The sequence below is a fragment of the Phoxinus phoxinus genome (genome assembly GCF_949152265.1).
Source record: "Phoxinus phoxinus genome assembly, chromosome: 19".
Classification (NCBI taxonomy): Eukaryota; Metazoa; Chordata; class Actinopteri; order Cypriniformes; family Leuciscidae; genus Phoxinus; species Phoxinus phoxinus.
The window spans coordinates 30580836-30600835 of record NC_136894.1 but is presented as its reverse complement, the minus strand read 5'-3'; the positions used below and the strand labels follow the sequence as shown (position 1 = coordinate 30600835).

Genomic DNA, 20000 nt, shown 5'->3' with positions numbered 1-20000 from the left:
AGTGAGTCATACAATGTATAGTTGGCTATTGCCACATATATACCTGTGCTACTTGTGACTGGTTTTGTGGTCCAGGGTCACACATGAATACTTGAGTGTTTGTTCTCCCAGCCTCCCCCGACGGCGTCTCCAGTGATGGGGAAGGTGGAGCCAGTTGCCACGGCAACTAAAGAGCATCACAGTGGTTGGCTGGAGGATCTCGACGAGGAGGCGGATGAGGAAGACTTCCACCTGCTCTACAACAGTTACTCTGGAGACGATCTGATGTACTCGGACAGCAAGGTGAACACGTCACTCGCCGCGCTTCGATCACCCTTCAGACTGCGCAAATTGAAATTACGAATAGAAAATACGCCCAATGGAAACACGTCAATTTCGCAAAAACTCCCATTTATTGCAAAAAAGTTTTTTTTCTCGCATGATGGGGTTTTCAGGCAATTCGAAGAAGAATTATTTAGCAAAACTGCAGTGGAAACAGTTTTTGCACTCAGTCAGCTGACGTAGATGATGTGGTGTGTTTGGACAGAAGACGAGACAGAGTTCTTTATTAAACTCATAAAATACAAAATAATTACAGCAATACTGGACTCTAAACCTCAAAGAAACCCCACAATCAAGATCAACACTCACAAGTATAACGGTCTTTCCTTGCCATTAATGATTGGACAACACACACACACACGTCTCCTTCCATTAATAATTTTTTTCTTCTTTTTTTTTCAGAAAGGCTTTTATGTGCTAATTGTTTTTATTAGTTTTTAGTTACTGTCGTTTTACTATTTAGCACTTTGAGATTTTTTTGGAATGAAAAGTGCGTTATAAATAAAATATTATTATTATTATATTATATTATTATAATAATGGCCAGTGCGGTGACTGGGATATCTTGTGCTCTTGTTTTGCAGTCAGATGATGGGATGGCAGAAGAGGCGCTGGAGGCGGGGCATCTGTCGGATCATGTGAGTGGAAGAAAGTGCACCTTATTTTCACAGTTTCAGGATGTCCGGTTTCTTTCATTGGTCGATAGCAGTGTCTTTAAAGCAGGATTGCTGAAAGGATTATGGAAACCTCAAAATATCAGGGAATTAAACATTTCAAAATGTGAATTCCAGGCCTGAGAAAGTCATGGAAATGTGTAAAAACCAAATAATAATAAAAGTAATAAAAATAGTAATAAAATTTTAAGAAATAAAAAGTAAGTTTTAAAAAATATGTTTTTAATTAAAACTTGAACAGTCATGAAAAAAAAAAAAAAAAAATTGAACAAATAAGGGCTTAAAAATATAATTTTTAAAAGTAAAATATTAAAACTTCGTAAAAAAAAAAGTGAATTAAATGTTTTATTGAAACTTAAAAAGTCATGGAAATTAAAAAATAAAAATACTAATAAATTAGGCCTTAAAATTATAATTTTAAAAAATGTGGTTGTTTTTCTTGAGAGGACATTGTATTTATATGATTTTTGCATGATTGTATGCATGTATGTAGCTTTTTATTTTTATTTTACTATATTGTGTTTATGTTTGGCTGCTACCTTGGCCAGGGCTCTCTTGTAAAAGAGATTTTTGATCTCAATGAGACTTCCAGGTAAAATAAATGTGATAAAAAATATATATATATATATGTGTGTGTGTGTCAGAGCTCGGCATCCGATCGGCCCGTCGCCGCGTATAAGAAGCCCGAGCGAGACGAGACGTCCTGGAAGCGGCAGGGCAAGGGTAAAGGCAGAGAGAGACCCCCCGCTGCAGAGCCCGAGGCAGAGAAAGGTGAGACACACACACACATGATGATGACGACGACGACGACGGGGTGTGTGTGTGTGGGTGTGGGTGTGAGCAGCTGTGTGTGTTTGACAGGTGAATCTGCGTCTGCAGCGGCCGAATACACTGAGGTTCCTCTGGACTCACTGGACATCTCGACCGCCCACAGCCTCTCTCTCTCTCCACACGCAGGTGTGTGTCCTCACACACTCCGGCCACTTACGGTTTCTAATATAGAAGTCTCTTCTGCTCACCAGGGCTGTGTTTATTTCATCAAACATACAGTAAAAATTCTGAAATATTATTGTAATGTAAAACATCAGTTTTCTATGTGAATATATAGTAAAGTGTAATTTATTCTTGTGATCACATGTCACATGATCAATTTAATGCATCCTTGATGAATCAAAGTATTATTATTATTATTTATTTTTCTTACCCCAAATTAATTAAATGAATTTTTAGCATTTAAAGGATACAAATAGAAAGTGATCATTTAACTCATCAAGGACGCACTAAATTTATCAAAAGTGACAGAAAAGACATTTATAATGTCACAAAAAAATTATATTTCAAATAAATGCTGTTCTTTTGAACTTTTCTGTTCATCAATGAATCCTGAAAAATAAAATGTATTACGGTTTCCACAAAAAATACGAAACTGTTTTCAACACTGATAATAATCATAAATGTTTCTTGAGCATCAGATCATCATATTATCCTGATTTCTGAAGGGTCATGTGACACTGAAGACTGGAGTAATGATGATAAATTCAGCTTTGATCACAGGAATAAATAACACTTTACTGTATATTCACATAGAAAACAGCTGATTAACACTATAATAATATTTCACAGTTTTTACTGTATTTTTGATCAAATAAATCAAGCCGTTGTGTGTAATAAAAAATAAAAAAACTTTTTACTGTTTATTTTTTATGCATCTTTTATTGTTTTAAATCCTTTTTGTTATTTAAAGCACTTTGAATTAGTGTTGTGCATTACTCAAATGTGCTGTAATACAGCTTGCCTTCATGGACAAATAATTGAAAAATAAAGACGTTGTCTAAAGTAGTGTGTGTGTGTGTGTGTGTGTGTGTGTGTGTGTGTCCGTGCGTGTGCGTGTCCGTGCGTCCGTGCGTGTGTCCGTGCGCGTGTGTGTGTGTGTGTGTGTGTCCGTGCATGTGTGTGTGTGTGTGTCCGTGTGTGTGTCCGTGTGTGTGTGTCCGTGTGTGTGTGTGTGTGTGTGTGTCCGTGCATGTGTGTGTGTGTGTGTCCGTGTGTGTGTCCGTGTGTGTGTGTCCGTGTGTGTGTGTGTGTGTCCGTGTGTGTGTGTGTGTGTCCGTGTGTGTGTGTGTGTGTCCGTGTGTGTGTGTGTGTGTCCGTGCGTGTGTGTGTGTGTCCGTGCGCGTGTGTGTGTAGACGGGAGTGACGCAGAAACGGAGCGTCTGGAGGAGCTTCCTCTGTGCAGTTGTCGGATGGAGGCGCCGCGCGTCGACGGATTCAGTTCTCGCTCCGGCAGGACCTGCATGGCCATCGAGAGCAACAACGGAGAGGTGAGTCGCCATGATCCAGGAGCCTTCAAGGGGACACACAACAATGCACATTTCAATTTGAAGCAAAAATATTAGACAATCAGACAAAAGACAAAGAGTGTGTGTGAAAGTTATCAGAATTAATAAGGAAAAGATCTACAATCCCACGAAGCACTGTAATGATTTAATCAAATATTTAAAGGGATTATTAATCTTTATTTACAAATCTGATATATCTTGACTAGTGCTGTCATATTGATCAATCGCATTAACAAAAAAGTTTGTGTATACATACATATATACAGAACAAAATTATGAACACTTTTATTTTTGCCCCCATTTTTCATGAGGTGAACTCAAAGATCTAAGACTTTTTCTATGTACACTAAAGGCTTATTTCTCTCAAATATTGTTCACAAATCTGTCTAAATCTGTGTTAGTGAGCACTTCTCCTCTGCCGAGATATCCGTCCACCTCACAGGTGTGGCGTATCAAGATTGGCCACAATAAATGTGCAGTAATTATTTACAAGTAAATAAAAAGTAATGCAGACTGGTGGCTTCAACAAAAGCACACACCATCATCTTATCACCTCACAGCAGGGCTTTCTTTAAGCGTTTCTAAGTTATCAATAAAAATCGCTTCCCCTGTGGAGAAAGCTGCTTATTGTGGATCAGATCGTGCATGACTAAAGCTGGCGTGGCTCGACCCGTGCTCTGTGTGTTTCAGCTGGTGGGCTGTACCAATGTGATCGTGAAGGGGGAGACGATGCGCCCCTCCAGCCGCGTGTCTCTGGTGGTGTTGTGTGAGGCGCACCGCTCACACATGGTCAAGCACCACTGCTGCCCGGGCTGCGGATACTTCTGCCTCTCCGTGAGTGTCTCGGCCACAGAGAGCATTACAGGGAAACTCTCCATTTACTTATCTTCATGTCGTATGTGGTTATTAACACACACACACAAGTTTGTTTTACACAGCTCTTTTTTTCCATGAACAACAGTTCATAGGGTCTCATTCATGAAACACGAGCAGAACGAATTCTTGTGTAAATCGTGTGTAAAGTGGTTCTGGAGTAAATGTTCGGATTCATTAAAATGTTCATTAAAAATTAATTAGAATGTATTTTCCAAATGTTAGTTGGTACGAGAGAAATCTACACCTGCTCCCGGCCACGCGTAAATAGTGCGTTTAACATCCGAACGTTTTGCCCATTAATAAGGCTGCATTTTAATTCCCCTTAATCGGGTACATATTTACACTAGGGGTGGGGAAAAAAATCGATTCTTAGATGCATCGCGATGCGGACGTGGACGATTCTGAATCGATTCACAAATGGCAAAAATCGATTTTCAAAAAAAAAAAAATTTTTTTTTTTTTTTTTTTTTTTGAAAATCGATAATAACGTAATATTGACGGAACGCAAAAGACGGAACTCTGAAGCGTGGAAACAATATTGTCAAAGCTTCCACCCGGCTCGGAAAGGGCAAAGCGCATTACACAATCAATCGCAACTTTTATTGCCAAGGATTTGCATCCAGTCGTTGAGAACCAGGGCTTTCGCGCTATGTTGCACACTTTGGAGCCGAGATACAACGTCCCATCTCTGAGATATTTTACAGACACAGCGATCCCCACACTCTACAACAAGACCAAAACCGAAGTCATGGAATCACTGAAGAAACCGGGTAGGATAGCTGTAACATGTGATGCGTGGACATCCGTATTTTATGTTAAAAGAGATTCAGAATATGTTGAAGTTTGTTATAATTTGTTATTGTTGTGATTTTTACTGTAGTGAATTTACTGTTGTGAAATGGAAAATCAATAATCGCTAATCGAGAATCGTTAATAATCGAAAATCGACTGTAATCGAATCGGGACTTCAATAATCGTAATCGAATCGAATCGGGAAATCAGACAGATTAACCACCCCTAATATACACAGCATTTTGAAAAAATATGATATAGTAATTACATACGGTTTTTCTTTTTACTTTTATTACGAGAGCCAGTGATAGCATCTGCAAACGGACACTTTAATCAAATAATGAATTGCTTTCAATAGGGCTGGGCTATATTTTTTCGAAGTGAACTAATTCGTTTTTTGCAGTCGAGCTTCATGTCGAACCATTTTCTGTTCACTTCTGGGACTGTTCGATTAACAGATGAAACTCCAGTAACTGCGTCTGTAATATCTGCCAAGCGTCCCTTTTTTAGGACCTGATACGCCACTATGTACGCTTGAAAATAAAATGTGGCTTTTTGAATGAACTTCTGATAATAAAATATGATCTGATAATGAGAAATTTTTATTTTTCATTGGCTTTTTAAGAAGACATGTTGAAATCCTTCGTTTGGTGTCATAATATGATGCTCATATATGGTTGTCAGTCGGATTTAATGGGCGGGGTTTATGGTAATTGAGAATGAGCGTGCACACACGTCCCATTTACGACTGATTGGAATTCATTAACACACACACACACATTTCACATCACATCTGACGTTTACGAAGTATTTGTGAATCAGGAGAAGAGTTTTCGGGAAGGTCTCTTTACGCGCAAATCCCTCACATATTTACTCGTATATTTACGAATGTTTCATGAATGAGACCCATCGTGTTTACTAAATAAATACAGGCATACGGAGTTGGAATGGCTTGTAAATAATGACAGAATTGTGTTTATGTATTTATTTATTTATAAAAATGTTCTTTTTATATGAATTATCCCTTTGAACTGTTTTCTAAGTGCTTTAGATTTTCAGGGATTCCCAAACGTGTTTGTCAGCCAAACAAATCCTTTAACCTAAAATATTGAATTGTTATTTAAATAGTTTGACAACACATTTGCATGTTAATGTTTCTCTGATGTAGGTAAATACAAATCAATTAAATATTTCATAATTTTTTTGTATGCGTTTTATTTTTTTAATTACGTATTTATTTTAATTTGACATTTTATGATTTAAGTAATTATTAGCTTTTTTTTTGGGGGGGGGGGGGGTCTAATCTAAAGCTTAATTTAAAAAGATGTATAAATATATTTATTAATGAATTAATTTCTAGATACAACAATTTATTTATTTATTTTTTTATATTTTTATTTTATTGTTTTAGTTTTATTATTTATTTTTTATACATTTTATTTGTATTGTTAATATCTATATATTTTTTTTTATTGTAAATTATCCCTTTTAACTCTTTTCTAAATGCTTTAGTTCAGGGATTACCAAACATTATTATTTGTTAAAAAAATATATATATTTTTGTATAATTTAATAATATATTAACTAAATACAATTTTTTTAGTAAGGGTTTTATTTTGTAATTATGTATTTATTTAAATTTGACATTTTATGATTTAATTAAGCTTTTCATCAACTCACGAACCCCATTTTTAAGAAAAAATTCTCAAAGCTCCTCCTCTTTTCTCGGCATAGGGAACGTTTCTGGAATGTTGTCCCGACGTTCGCATCGCTCACCGGTTCCACCGAGGCTGTGTGTCGGTGCTGGGCAGTGGGCGGGGCCGTGGAGGAGTGGGCGTCGGCCTGTTGTTCTGTCCTCACTGTGGAGAAGACGCTTCAGAGGCGCGCGAGGTCACCGTTCCCCCCACAGCGCCCTCTACAGGCTCCAGTGTGGTCACTGCAAGCGCTTCGTCCACCACCACCACCCCCTCCCTGCTCCCGGCTGCACTCGAGGCCACGTCACGCGCGCTCAGCAGCGACAAGAGGAGCGGAGAGCCCATCAAGTGAGTGGCTTCCACTTCAAATGTTGACTACTGTAGTTAGTGCTTATTTATGTTACTAATATGATCTCTTTTGATTAAAAAAGTTATGCAAATAAAATGATTGAACATGAGTTGGATTGAAAACTGTCTTTGGTGTCCGGTTTACACAGTGCAAGGATGCGCTGTCGTGGTGATGTAAGAAATGGGGCGGATCTTCAACCTCAGTCGGCCAATGAGACTGCAGGAGGGGGCGGGGAGGAGGATGTGGTTGCCCTCGGCGACGGTGGTGTTGACAGTGTGGGACCGTCGCTCGTCTTACCCAATGGGAAGCCAGTCTGTCCCAGCGCACTTCCGCCTGGAGACAAGAGGGCGGCGCTACAGAGAGCCATTCTCACACAGGACACCGAGAGGTGACCACATTCATACATTAAATATATATTATATTTAAAATAGTTGTTAAATATATATATAGATATATATATATATATATCACAATGAATATGTTTTTTTTTTATTTACATTTCATTATAATGTTTATATGATAATATCAGTCAACAAATTAAGAAATTTAAATACATAATTTTACATCACATAACATCACATAATTAAATAATACTTTTTTTAAATTAATACAATCAAATGCTTAGCAATAATTAATTAATAAAATGCTAAATTAAAACACATAATTTTGAAATAAAAAATCAAAATATAACACTTTGTAATTAACTAAATAATAAAAATGCAAAATTAAAATATATACATTTGAAATAAAAAATCTAAATAAAACACTTTGTAATAATTAAATTATAAAAATGCTAAATTAAAATGTCATTTAAAAAACAACAACAATTGAAATAAAATCATCAGAATCATAGCAAATTAAATAATAAAAATGCCAAATCTGCTATGTGATAAATTTTGTTTTTGAAAAATTAAATACAAATAAATATAAAATATAATAATTAATTAAATTATGAACATGCAAAATTAATTTTAATTTAAAAACAATAAAAAGAAAATACTTGGTAATAATGAATTAAATCATAAAAATACACAATTAAAATACATAATTTTAGAATAAAATAAATAAAAAATAAAGCATTTTGTAATAATTCATTAATTAAATTATAAATATGCAAAATGAAAATATATTGTGCAGAATGGATGCCACACTTAACATACACAGGCTAAATGTCTTTGTCATGTGATCTGTTTGGCTCTTTCTGGTTGGTCAGGAGGAAGAAGCTGCGGTTTCATCCCCGTCAGCTCTATCCCGCCGCCAAACAGGGTGAAGCTCAGCGAGTCCTGCTCATGCTCAGTACGTACCTGTGAACCCATGTCACACACACACACCTGTGAACCCATGTCACACACACACACCTGTGAACCCGTGTCACACACTCACACCTGTGAACCCGTGTCCATGTCTCACACACACACCTGTGAACCCGTGTCTCACACACACACCTGTGAACCCGTGTCCATGTCTCACACACACCTGTGAACCCGTGTCTCACACACTCACACCTGTGAACCCGTGTCCATGTCTCACACACACCTGTGAACCCGTGTCTCACACACACACCTGTGAACCCATGTCTCACACACACCTGTGAACCCATGTCACACACTCACACCTGTGAACCCATGTCACACACTCACACCTGTGAACCCTTGTCTCACACACACCTGTGAACCCATGTCTCACACACACACCTGTGAACCCTTGTCTCACACACACACCTGTGAACCCGTGTCCATGTCTCACACACACCTGTGAACCCTTGTCTCACACACACCTGTGAACCCGTGTCTCACACACACACCTGTGAACCCTTGTCTCACACACACCTGTGAACCCATGTCTCACACACACCTGTGAACCCATGTCACACACACACCTGTGAACCCGTGTCCATGTCTCACACATACCTGTGAACCCGTGTCTCACACACACACCTATGAACCCGTGTCTCACACACACACCTGTGAACCCTTGTCTCACACACACCTGTGAACCCATGTCTCACACACACCTGTGAACCCTTGTCTCACACACACCTGTGAACCCGTGTCTCACACACACACCTGTGAACCCGTGTCACACACTCACACCTGTGAACCCGTGTCCATGTCTCACACACACCTGTGAACCCGTGTCTCACACACACACCTGTGAACCCGTGTCACACACTCACACCTGTGAACCCGTGTCCATGTCTCACACACACCTGTGAACCCGTGTCTCACACACACACCTGTGAACCCGTGTCTCACACACACCTGTGAACCCATGTCTCACACACACCTGTGAACCCATGTCTCACACACACCTGTGAACCCGTGTCACACACACACCTGTGAACCCATGTCACACACTCACACCTGTGAACCCGTGTCCATGTCTCACACACACCTGTGAACCCGTGTCTCACACACACACCTGTGAACCCGTGTCTCACACACACCTGTGAACCCATGTCTCACACACACCTGTGAACCCGTGTCACACACACACCTGTGAACCCATGTCTCACACACACCTGTGAACCCATGTCACACACACCCCTATGAACCCGTGTCCATGTCTCACACATACCTGTGAACCCATGTCTCACACACACCTGTGAACCCGTGTCTCACACACACACCTATGAACCCGTGTCTCACACACACCTGTGAACCCATGTCTCACACACACCTGTGAACCCATGTCTCACACACACCTGTGAACCCGTGTCACACACACACCTGTGAACCCATGTCACACACCCCCCTATGAACCCGTGTCTCACACACACCTGTGAACCCGTGTCACACACACACCTGTGAACCCGTGTCACACACACACCTGTGAACCCGTGTCACACACACACCTGTGAACCCGTGTCACACACACACCTGTGAACCCATGTCACACACCCCCCTATGAACCCGTGTCTCACACACACCTGTGAACCCATGTCACACACACCCCTATGAACCCGTGTCCATGTCTCACACATACCTGTGAACCCGTGTCTCACACACACACCTATGAACCCGTGTCTCACACACCTGTGAACCCATGTCACACACACACACCTGTGATCAGCGCTGATGTTCTCTGTGTGTGTGTGTGTGTCAGTGGAGGGCATCGACCCGTCGTACCAGTCGGACTCTCAGAACCGGCGCTGTGCTCTTCACGCTGCGGCTCAGAGAGGACTTCTGGAGGTGTGTTACCTGCTCGTACAGGTGAGATCTGCTTCACTCCTGAACACCCCCTGCACGCTAACATCCACTGACTGTACAGTGATCAGATGGGGATGATTCTGTAAATCAGGGTTTTAGAAAATAAAAGGGATATTTCACCGTTGGAAAGGTTCATGTGTATTTAAATTGGGTCATTTATCTAGTAGAAATGTGAAATTATTTTAGAAGTCGGTGCCGTCTAGACTGAGAAAAGCCAGAAAATGTATTTTTGGCTCATGTGGATGAAAGACAACTCTTCCCAGAATGCACTTACTTCTGCCCTACGAGGCCACGCCCACCAGTTACAGAGGCCAGTATCGGGAGAAATGACACGACTAGGCTACTAATTGACTCGAAACTGAAAAGGGTTGAAAACATGCGGCACTCGCTCACTTGCTGTAAAAAAAACACACAAAAAAGCCTCAGATGATGCAAAAATCGTCATTTAGTGTCATCTAAATTTTATGATTTTTTTTCCAGACACACAATACATAAATTACTGAAATTGCTGAACTGGCTACTCTCTGCTGTCTCAGACGACGACATCACTTCCTGTCGGCCACCGTAACTTCTGTTGGTTGCAATTCGCAATCTCACCACTAGATGCCGCTAAAAATTACACACTGCCCCTTTAAAGCTAGAGTAGGTAATGTTGGAGAGCTAGCCAGATTTGAAAGTGGCACCTCTTCTAAGCTCCGCCCCCTCCTGTCAGTGCTCCGTCCAAAGCTACGCCCCCCCCACAAACATGAACGCGCATCCACATTTGGAGTCAGCTGCATGTACCTACCAGACCAGTGATGCGCGGGTTGATCCAAAATGAGCGGGTGCCTGCGGTTACGAGTCATCCAAAAATATTTTTAATGATATTCGGGTCGCGGTCGGTCGGGTCGTTTACCTTTGTAATTTATATAGTACTAGACACAATGTATGAAATACATAGGTCTACACTTTATTGTCACAGTCTTTACAGTCTGCAGATGAAAGTGGGAAATCCTTATTCACCTTTTGAATGTTGAGCGCGTTATTAACTTTTGAATAAAAGCTGACGCGGGACAAAATGCCCGATTTCCCAACGCGTTGAACTGAGCAATGCCATTGTGCCATTTTAATAGGCTACTTTTAAACGCATATAGCTCAGTAATGTCAGTTTTATGTATTTTCTGAGCGGGGGCGGGCGGGGTTTTTGTTGGGAAAGTCCGGGGAGAGACGCACACGTCGATTAGACTGGATAAACACATGCAGCATCTTAATTGTTAAGAAAATGAAACGAAATAAATGAATAAATCAAGCCTTTATTACAGAACACTAGGCGATATCATACAGCATTCAGAAAAATGCGCACCTCTAGTTCCTCCGTCTATGGCCCATGACGCGATGAGCATTTACTATAGCTACTTTAAAAAACGCGGGTCAGGTACAATATTTTCTTTCTTTTTTTTTGCGGTCCGAGTTGCGGGCGGGTAAGTTGAAAACGTCGGTCGGGTGCGGGTTGTTTATACATTGACCCGCGCATCACTGCTGTGCACGAGACATGAAGGCATCTGATTGGTTCTTTACATTCGCACCGAATGGCAGTGATTGGTCAGAGTTTTTACTGTCCTTCAGCTGCTACAGAGGTCAGATTTGTTTCATTCCTTTTTCTGAACACATAATGTATTGACTACTATCAGAATGGAAGGACCATTTCACCCAGTATAAAAAAAAATGTTTCTGAACAGGATTACCTACCCTAGCTTTAAAAAAGAACAATCAAACCCTTACCAAAAATGTAATCATAAAATTGCCAAATTAAAATCATCATTTTAAAATAAAAGCAATGCTTAGAAAAAATAATTGAATCTTTAAAAATGCAAAATGAATGCTAAAAAATTTAAACTAATGTATCAAAATTAAATAATTAGTTATAATTAATTAATTAAATCGTAAAAATTGAGAAATAAATCATTTTAAAACGGAGCAATCAAAAGAAAACGCTTACTAAAAATAATAAAATAAATTATAATAAAACAATACTTATAAAAACAATAAAACAATGCTAAATTAAAATGTAATTTTAAAATAAAAACAATCAAGGGTCTTATTTTCATACCTCTTTTTTTATTTTTTTATTCTCCATTTTGAAAAAATTAAATCATAAAAATGGAATAATACATCATTTTAAAATAAGAAACAATCAAATTTAAAAAATCTAATATAAATAAAATAAATCAATGATAAAAACCATCAAAATAAAACCCTAAAAATATATTAAATGTTTACTTGCTTACCTGCATGTGACCATTAAACGACATCAGAGAACCATGAACATGTAAATGTGTTGTTCAATTATTGAAATATTAACTTTGGACTTGTCTTGTATCTGAGGGAATTGTTCATTAAAATTCCTGCTTTTGTGATGGATTTTAGGCAGGCGCTAAAGTGGACGCCCAAGACAAGACCCTGCGGACCCCTCTGTTAGAGGCCATAGTGAACAATCATGTGGAGGTGGTGAAATACCTGATCCAGAGCGGAGCCTGCGTCTATCATGCAGTGAGACACACACACACACACACACTTCTGATCCAGAGCGGAGCCTGCGTCTATCATGCAGTGAGACACACACACACACACACACACACACACACACTTCTGATCCAGAGCGGAGCCTGCGTCTATCATGCAGTGAGACACACACACACACACACACACACACACACACACACACACACACACTTCTGATCCAGAGCGGAGCCTGCGTCTATCATGCAGTGAGACACACACACACACACACACTTCTGATCCAGAGCGGAGCCTGCGTCTATCATGCAGTGAGACACACACACACACACACTTCTGATCCAGAGCGGAGCCTGCGTCTATCATGCAGTGAGACACACACACACACACACACACTTCTGATCCAGAGCGGAGCCTGCGTCTATCATGCAGTGAGACACACACACACACACACACACACACACACACACTTCTGATCCAGAGCGGAGCCTGCGTCTATCATGCAGTGAGACACACACACCTTCTCCTTCTTCGGTGGTCACTCGAAACGAGTATGACTGTCCTCTCTGTTAGGTTGTCTTATTTGTGGATCCTCAGGTGGCTGTAAAGGCCGATCCGTGATCCACAGATTCTGCTGCAATGTGGGCATTGAAAGGTTGAAGCGGTGTGTGGTGGTGGAGCCTGTCTCTGTTTGTCCTTGCGGTGTTGCCGCTTTGCTTCTGCGGCACGGCGGAGTTCTATTTCATGGTGTGCTGCACCTTCCTGCACAGCTTTTTTCCAGTAGTCCCTGTTCAATGCTAGATTCTCCCAGTCGCCGGACGCGATGTTAAACTTTTTCAGGCTGGTCTTAATATTGTCCTTAAAGCGTTTCTTTGGCCCACCAGGGGCTCGCTGTCCTTCTTTTAGCTGGGAGTAGAAGATCTGTTTTGGGAGACGGTTATTGGGCATGCGGATGACATGACCTGTCCATCGGAGTTGGTACTGCATTATGAGGGTAGTGATGCTGGGCATATTTGTTTCCTCTAGAATGCTGGAATTTGTGCGTCTGTCTTCCCAGTTGATCCTCAAGTTTTTTCGTAAGGCTCTTTGATGGAATAGTTCCAGGGCTCTTAGGTGTCTGCTGTAGGTGGTCCAGGATTCCGCTCCATACAGCAGAGTTGGGAGAATCACAGCTCTATAGACCAGGAGCCTGGTTTGAGCCCTCAGGTCTCGGTCATCAAAGACTCTTGTCCTGAGTTTGGCATAGGCTCTGCTGGCACAGCTCAGGCGATGTTTAACCTCAGAGTCTATATCAGCTTTGGACGAGAGAATGCTGCCAAGGTAGGGGAAGTGTTCCACGCTTTCCAGAGTGGTGTTATCCACTTTGATGATAGGCTGGAGTGATGGCTGGTTGGGTGGTGGTTGATACAAAACCTGCGTTTTCTTGATGTTCAAGGCCAAACCCAGGGCTCTGTAGGCCTTGGCAAAGGCATTTAGAATACCCTGGAGGTCTTCAGGGGAGAGTGCTACAATGGCGTTATCATCAGCATATTGCAGCTCCATAATGGTGGTATTTCTGACTTTGCTCTTGGCTTTTAACCTGTTAAGGTTGAATAGCCTGCCGTCAGTCCTGTAAAGGATTGTAATCCCCTGTGGTAACTCTTGACCAGTAAGGTGAAGTATGGCTGCAATGAAGATGGTAAATAGGGTGGGAGCAATGATACATCCCTGTTTGACCCCAGTTTCTACAATAAAGGGCTCAGATTCAAAGCCACTGTTGAGCACTGTGGCTGACATGCCGTCATGCAGTAGCCTCAGTACACGGATGTATTTGTCATGACATCCATACTTTGATAGTATGCTCCACAGTGCCTGACGATCCACGGAGTCAAAGGCCTTTGTCAAGTCTATGAAGGCCATATACAGAGGCAGTCCTTGTTCCCGACACTTTTCTTGTAGTTGGCGAACAGAGAAGATCATGTCAGTTGTTCCCCTAGATGGACGGAAGCCACACTGTGATTCAGGGAGTACCTCCTCAGATAGTGGTAGCAGGCGGTTGGCAAGGACACGAGCGAGGATTTTGCCTGTTGTTGACAAGAGCGAGATGCCCCTGTAGTTACCACAGTCAGCCTTGTCCCCTTTCTTGAATATTGTGACAATTTGGGCATCCCGGAGCTCTGAAGGGAGCTCTTCCCTTTCCCAGACCTTGATGAGTAGATTGTGGATGTGGTGCCAGAGCCTTTGTCCTCCTTCCTTTAAGATCTCCGCAGGGATCCCATCAGGGCCGGCGGCCTTGTTGTTCCTGAGATTCCTGATGGCATTGTGAACCTCAGTTAGGGTAGGAGATTCCCCCATGTCTTCTTTGATGGGACTCTGCGGGATATGGTCGGCGATGTCTGGTTCGGCTGAGCTGTCACGGTTCAAAAGTTCCTGAAAGTGCTCCTTCCAACGTGTGTTGATGGAGTCATTGTCTTTTATAAGAGTCTGTCCATCTTTTGAGCGCAGGGGATTTAAGCCGCGATGGCTAGGGCCATAGACAGCTTTAGTAGCAGTGAAAAAACCTCTGGTATCACCTGAATCTGCCAGTCTCTGGAGTTTTAGAGACTTTTCTGTCCACCAGTTGTTCTTGAGCTCCCTCATCAATCTCTGAACTTCAGCCTTGGCTCTGGAGTGTGCTGCCCTTTTGGCCACACATGTGATATCATTTTGCCACACTCGGAAGGCTTTTCGTTTTCTAGAGATGAGTTGTTCTATCTCGGTGTCATTTTCATCAAACCAGTCCTGATGTTTCCTGGACTGATACCCAAGGGTGGATTCACACGAGTCATGGATGGTGGATTTGAGAAGGCCCCAGTGCTCTTCAATGTCATCAGGATATTCTTGCTGAAGACTTTCCTCGAGGGTGTCCTGAAGTAGCTGCTGGATGGCAGTATCATTCAGGCTGTCTAGGTTTAGTCTTCGCCGGGTCTGCTTCTTCTGAATCCTCCTCCTCTTTTTGAGTTTGATGGACATTGTGGATCGGATGAGGCGGTGGTCTGTCCAGCAGTTATCAGAGTCTATCATGGCCCTTGTGATGTTCACATCACAGCGGTCCCTTGCTCTTACAATGACATAGTCAATGAGGTGCCATTGCTTGGAGCGAGGGTGCCTCCAAGATACCTTGAATTTGTTTTTCTGTCGATAGATAGTGTTGGTGATGATGAGATTGTGCTGAGCGCACTTACTCAGAAGCAGCACTCCGTTGGAGTTGATGTTACCAATGCCCTCCTTGCCAATAGTGCCCTTCCAGAGGTGTTGGTCCCGGCCTACCCTAGCATTGAAATCTCCAAGGAGGATGATCTTGTCCTCCCTGGGGATTTTTGACAGGGTTTCTTCCAGGCAGGCGTAGAAGGCTTCTTTTTCCTCCACATTGGAGTCTAGGGTAGGGGCATAGGCGCTCATTACTGTCGCTGTCTGGTTGTTGGCCAACACCAGACGGAGAGTCATGAGGCGCTCACTGATCCCCACAGGGAGTTCAGAGAGGTGGTTAACAAGCTGGTTTTTGATGGCAAGTCCAACACCATGGTTTCTAGCCTCATCGGCTGGCTTTCCTTTCCAGAAGAAAGTGTAGCCACCTTTCTCCTCCTTCAGCTGCCCTTCACCTGCCCGTCGGGTTTCTGAAAGAGCAGCTATATCAATCCGGCATCTCTGCAGTTCTCTGGCAATGATGGCGGTTCGTCTCTCAGGTCTGTCACTGGAGATGTTATCCATCAGAGTGCGCACATTCCAGGCTCCAAAATTAAAATTAAATTTCTTTTGTTTCTGACCGCAAATGAGGTGTTCCCTCTGGACGCGGTAATCCAGTCGGGAGATTGTAAGGCAGGCTATTTTTAGGGCACCTTTTCTAGCCCCTTCCCCATGTGGGGTAAGCAGAGCGGATCCTAAATAGGACTGCTTAGTCATGGGTGTAGCTGCCGAAGAGCTCTTCTGCCTCATTCCAAGAGCCCAGCGACTGACTCTAACACCCATCGCCTGATGTGCCAGCTCATGACTAGGGACTTCCAGACTACACAAACCTGCCCCCGTCGCCACTTGCTGGTCGCCATAGGACTTTATCTGGAGTGGTAGGGTAGATCCTTTGTGGAGGACGCCTGTGCGTGGCGTTGTTTAACGTGGGGAGGCTGGTGCACAGACAGCCACCACACGGTCCTTGGCAGGTCTGGGTCAGGGTCCAGTGGCATGGAGTCCAAGACGACTGGGGACCCATCCCTGCTGCAGCCTTCATCCGCCTTCTCAGCCGTTGTGATGCTACACTTAAGTAAGCCATCATCCTCCGCCTGTTCCGCCGTTCAGGTCTTTTGTCTTTTTTTTCAGGGTGTGCTCCCTTAGCCTTTGCCTCTATAGGCTACCCACAAGGCAGTGGGAATTTGTTTTTCTGTCGATAGATAGTGTTGGTGATGATGAGATTGTGCTGAGCGCACTTACTCAGAAGCAGCACTCCGTTGGAGTTGATGTTACCAATGCCCTCCTTGCCAATAGTGCCCTTCCAGAGGTGTTGGTCCCGGCCTACCCTAGCATTGAAATCTCCAAGGAGGATGATCTTGTCCTCCCTGGGGATTTTTGACAGGGTTTCTTCCAGGCAGGCGTAGAAGGCTTCTTTTTCCTCCACATTGGAGTCTAGGGTAGGGACACACACACACACACACACACACACACTTCTGATCCAGAGCGGAGCCTGCGTCTATCATGCAGTGAGACACACACACACACACCCACACACTTCTGATCCAGAGCGGAGCCTGCGTCTATCATGCAGTGAGACACACACACACACACACACACACACTTCTGATCCAGAGCGGAGCCTGCGTCTATCATGCAGTGAGACACACACACACACACACACACTTGTGATCCAGAGCGGAGCCTGCGTCTATCATGCAGTGAGACACACACACACACACACACACACACACACACTTCTGATCCAGAGCGGAGCCTGCGTCTATCATGCAGTGAGACACACACACACACACTTCTGATCCAGAGCGGAGCCTGCGTCTATCATGCAGTGAGACACACACACCCACACACACACACACACTTCTGATCCAGAGCGGAGCCTGCGTCTATCATGCAGTGAGACACACACACACTTCTGATCCAGAGCGGAGCCTGCGTCTATCATGCAGTGAGACACACACACACACACACACACACACTTCTGATCCAGAGCGGAGCCTGCGTCTATCATGCAGTGAGACACACACACACTTCTGATCCAGAGCGGAGCCTGCGTCTATCATGCAGTGAGACACACACACACACACACGCACAGACACACACACACACACACACACACACACACACACACACACACACACACACACACACACACACACAGGTGAATCAGAGTTGTTGATGTGTGTTTGGTGTCCAGGAAGAGGACGGCTCCACAGGCCTCCATCACGCTGCTAAACTGGGGAACCTGGAGGTGGTGCTGCTGTTACTGAGCACTGGACAGGTGGACCTGAACGCACAGGTGTGTTTCTGAGCGCTCTAGCCCGTCTCGTGCTGCAGGCGAGGTGTGTGTGTGTGACATCAGCTGTGTGTGTTTCAGGACAGCGGCGGCTGGACCCCCGTCATCTGGGCCGCAGAACATCGACACATAGACGTGATCCGAGCTCTGCTCAACAGAGGAGCCGACGTCACACTCCGGGACAAGGCCAGGCTCTGACACACACACACACACACACACACACACACACTTATCAAATACAGATCGCTAGTAAACAAAAGTGACAAACGCATATCAATAAATTACTGACGCTTAAAAAGTGGTTTCTTGGCAAGTAATTGAAATAAACAAGTTGAAGTAATAAAAGTACAACTGAATTAAAATTAATAACAAAATGGATGACAAGCACATGACAACATTACTCAAACTTAAAATGTTAAACGTTGCCTTGGCATATACTTGTAAGTTGAGGAGTGAAAATTACTAGAACTACTAAAACTGAAATAAATATACATAAAGCTAATTAGGAAAATATAAACTAAATTAGAAGAAAAAAAAAGGAAAAATATGCTAAAAGCATCTAGTATAGTTTATAGATTTATATATAGATTTGATTTTTTAAATTATATATTCTAATTTTGCAAATTTATGATAAAGGATTTTAGTTAAAGGTTTACTCATTTTGTTGATTTGTCTCTTTTTTTTTTGCCTATAATATAGTTTTTATTAATTTTTAATTCATTTAAAATGTTAAAACAATTTACATATTTTATGTCACGTTAAGGTTTATTTTATTTCAAGTAACAATCTTTTTTTTTGTGTGTTTTCACGTTCACTTTTCTTGTCATTTGTGATTTAAAGTGATATTAATCTTTATTTACAAATAACAATCCTACATAACTTGACTAGTGCTGTCAAATTGATTAATCGGGATAATCGCATCCAACATAAAAGTTTGTGTATATCAGTGATGCGCGGGTCAATGTATAAACAACCCGCACCCGACCGACGTTTTCAATAACCCGCCCGCAACTCTGACCGCAAAAAAAAAGAAAGAAAATATTGTACCCGACCCGCTTCCTGACCCGCGTTTTTTAAAAGTAGCTAGTAAATGCTCATCGCGTCATGGGCCATAGACGGAGGAACTAGGGGTGCGCATTTTTCTGAATGCTGTATGATATCGCCTAGTGTTTTGTAATAAAGGCTTGATTTATTCATTTATTTCGTTTCATTTTCTTAACAATTAAGATGCTGCATGTGTTTATCCAGTCTAATCGAAGTGTGCGTCTCTCCCCCGACTTTCCCAACAAAACCCCCGCCCCCTCTCAGCAAATACAAAACTGACATTACTGAGCTATGCGTTTAAAAGTAGCCTATTAAAATGGCACAATGGCATTGCTCAGTTCAACGCGTTGGGAAATCGGGCATTTTGTCCCGCGTCAGCTTTTATTTAAAAGTTAATAACGCTCAACATTCAGGTAAATAAGGATTTCCCACTGTCATCTCTGCAGACTGAGCTCGTGCGTCATCCTCGCGCAGTTATTCAGACAATAAAGTGTAGACCTATGTATTTTATAGAACATTGTGTCTAGTACTATATAAATTACAAAGGTTTAATTGGCATCTTTATTTCAAACTAACCGACCGACCGCGTCCCGAATATCATTAAAAATATTTTTGGATGACTCGTAACCGCAGGTAACCGCGGGTGACCGCAGGCACCCGCTCATTTTGGATCAACCCGCGCATCACTGGTGTATATATATATATATAT

At 42.4% G+C, this 20000-nt stretch overlaps 1 protein-coding gene across 2 annotated transcripts in view; it reads left to right on the top strand.

The window, feature by feature from the left end:
• Nucleotides 1-20000, top strand: part of ehmt2 (euchromatic histone-lysine N-methyltransferase 2) — a 37505-nt gene that overhangs the window by 8253 nt on the left and 9252 nt on the right. For both annotated transcript variants that reach the window (XM_079591820.1, XM_079591821.1), the window contains exons 7-19: nucleotides 112-282; nucleotides 906-959; nucleotides 1640-1766; nucleotides 1857-1952; nucleotides 3183-3316; nucleotides 4025-4168; nucleotides 6737-7044; nucleotides 7194-7433; nucleotides 8259-8341; nucleotides 10151-10257; nucleotides 12661-12783; nucleotides 18149-18250; nucleotides 18329-18433. In XM_079591820.1, the coding sequence (XP_079447946.1) occupies nucleotides 112-282; nucleotides 906-959; nucleotides 1640-1766; nucleotides 1857-1952; nucleotides 3183-3316; nucleotides 4025-4168; nucleotides 6737-7044; nucleotides 7194-7433; nucleotides 8259-8341; nucleotides 10151-10257; nucleotides 12661-12783; nucleotides 18149-18250; nucleotides 18329-18433 (1794 nt within the window). The remainder of the gene's footprint in view (nucleotides 1-111; nucleotides 283-905; nucleotides 960-1639; nucleotides 1767-1856; nucleotides 1953-3182; nucleotides 3317-4024; nucleotides 4169-6736; nucleotides 7045-7193; nucleotides 7434-8258; nucleotides 8342-10150; nucleotides 10258-12660; nucleotides 12784-18148; nucleotides 18251-18328; nucleotides 18434-20000) is intronic.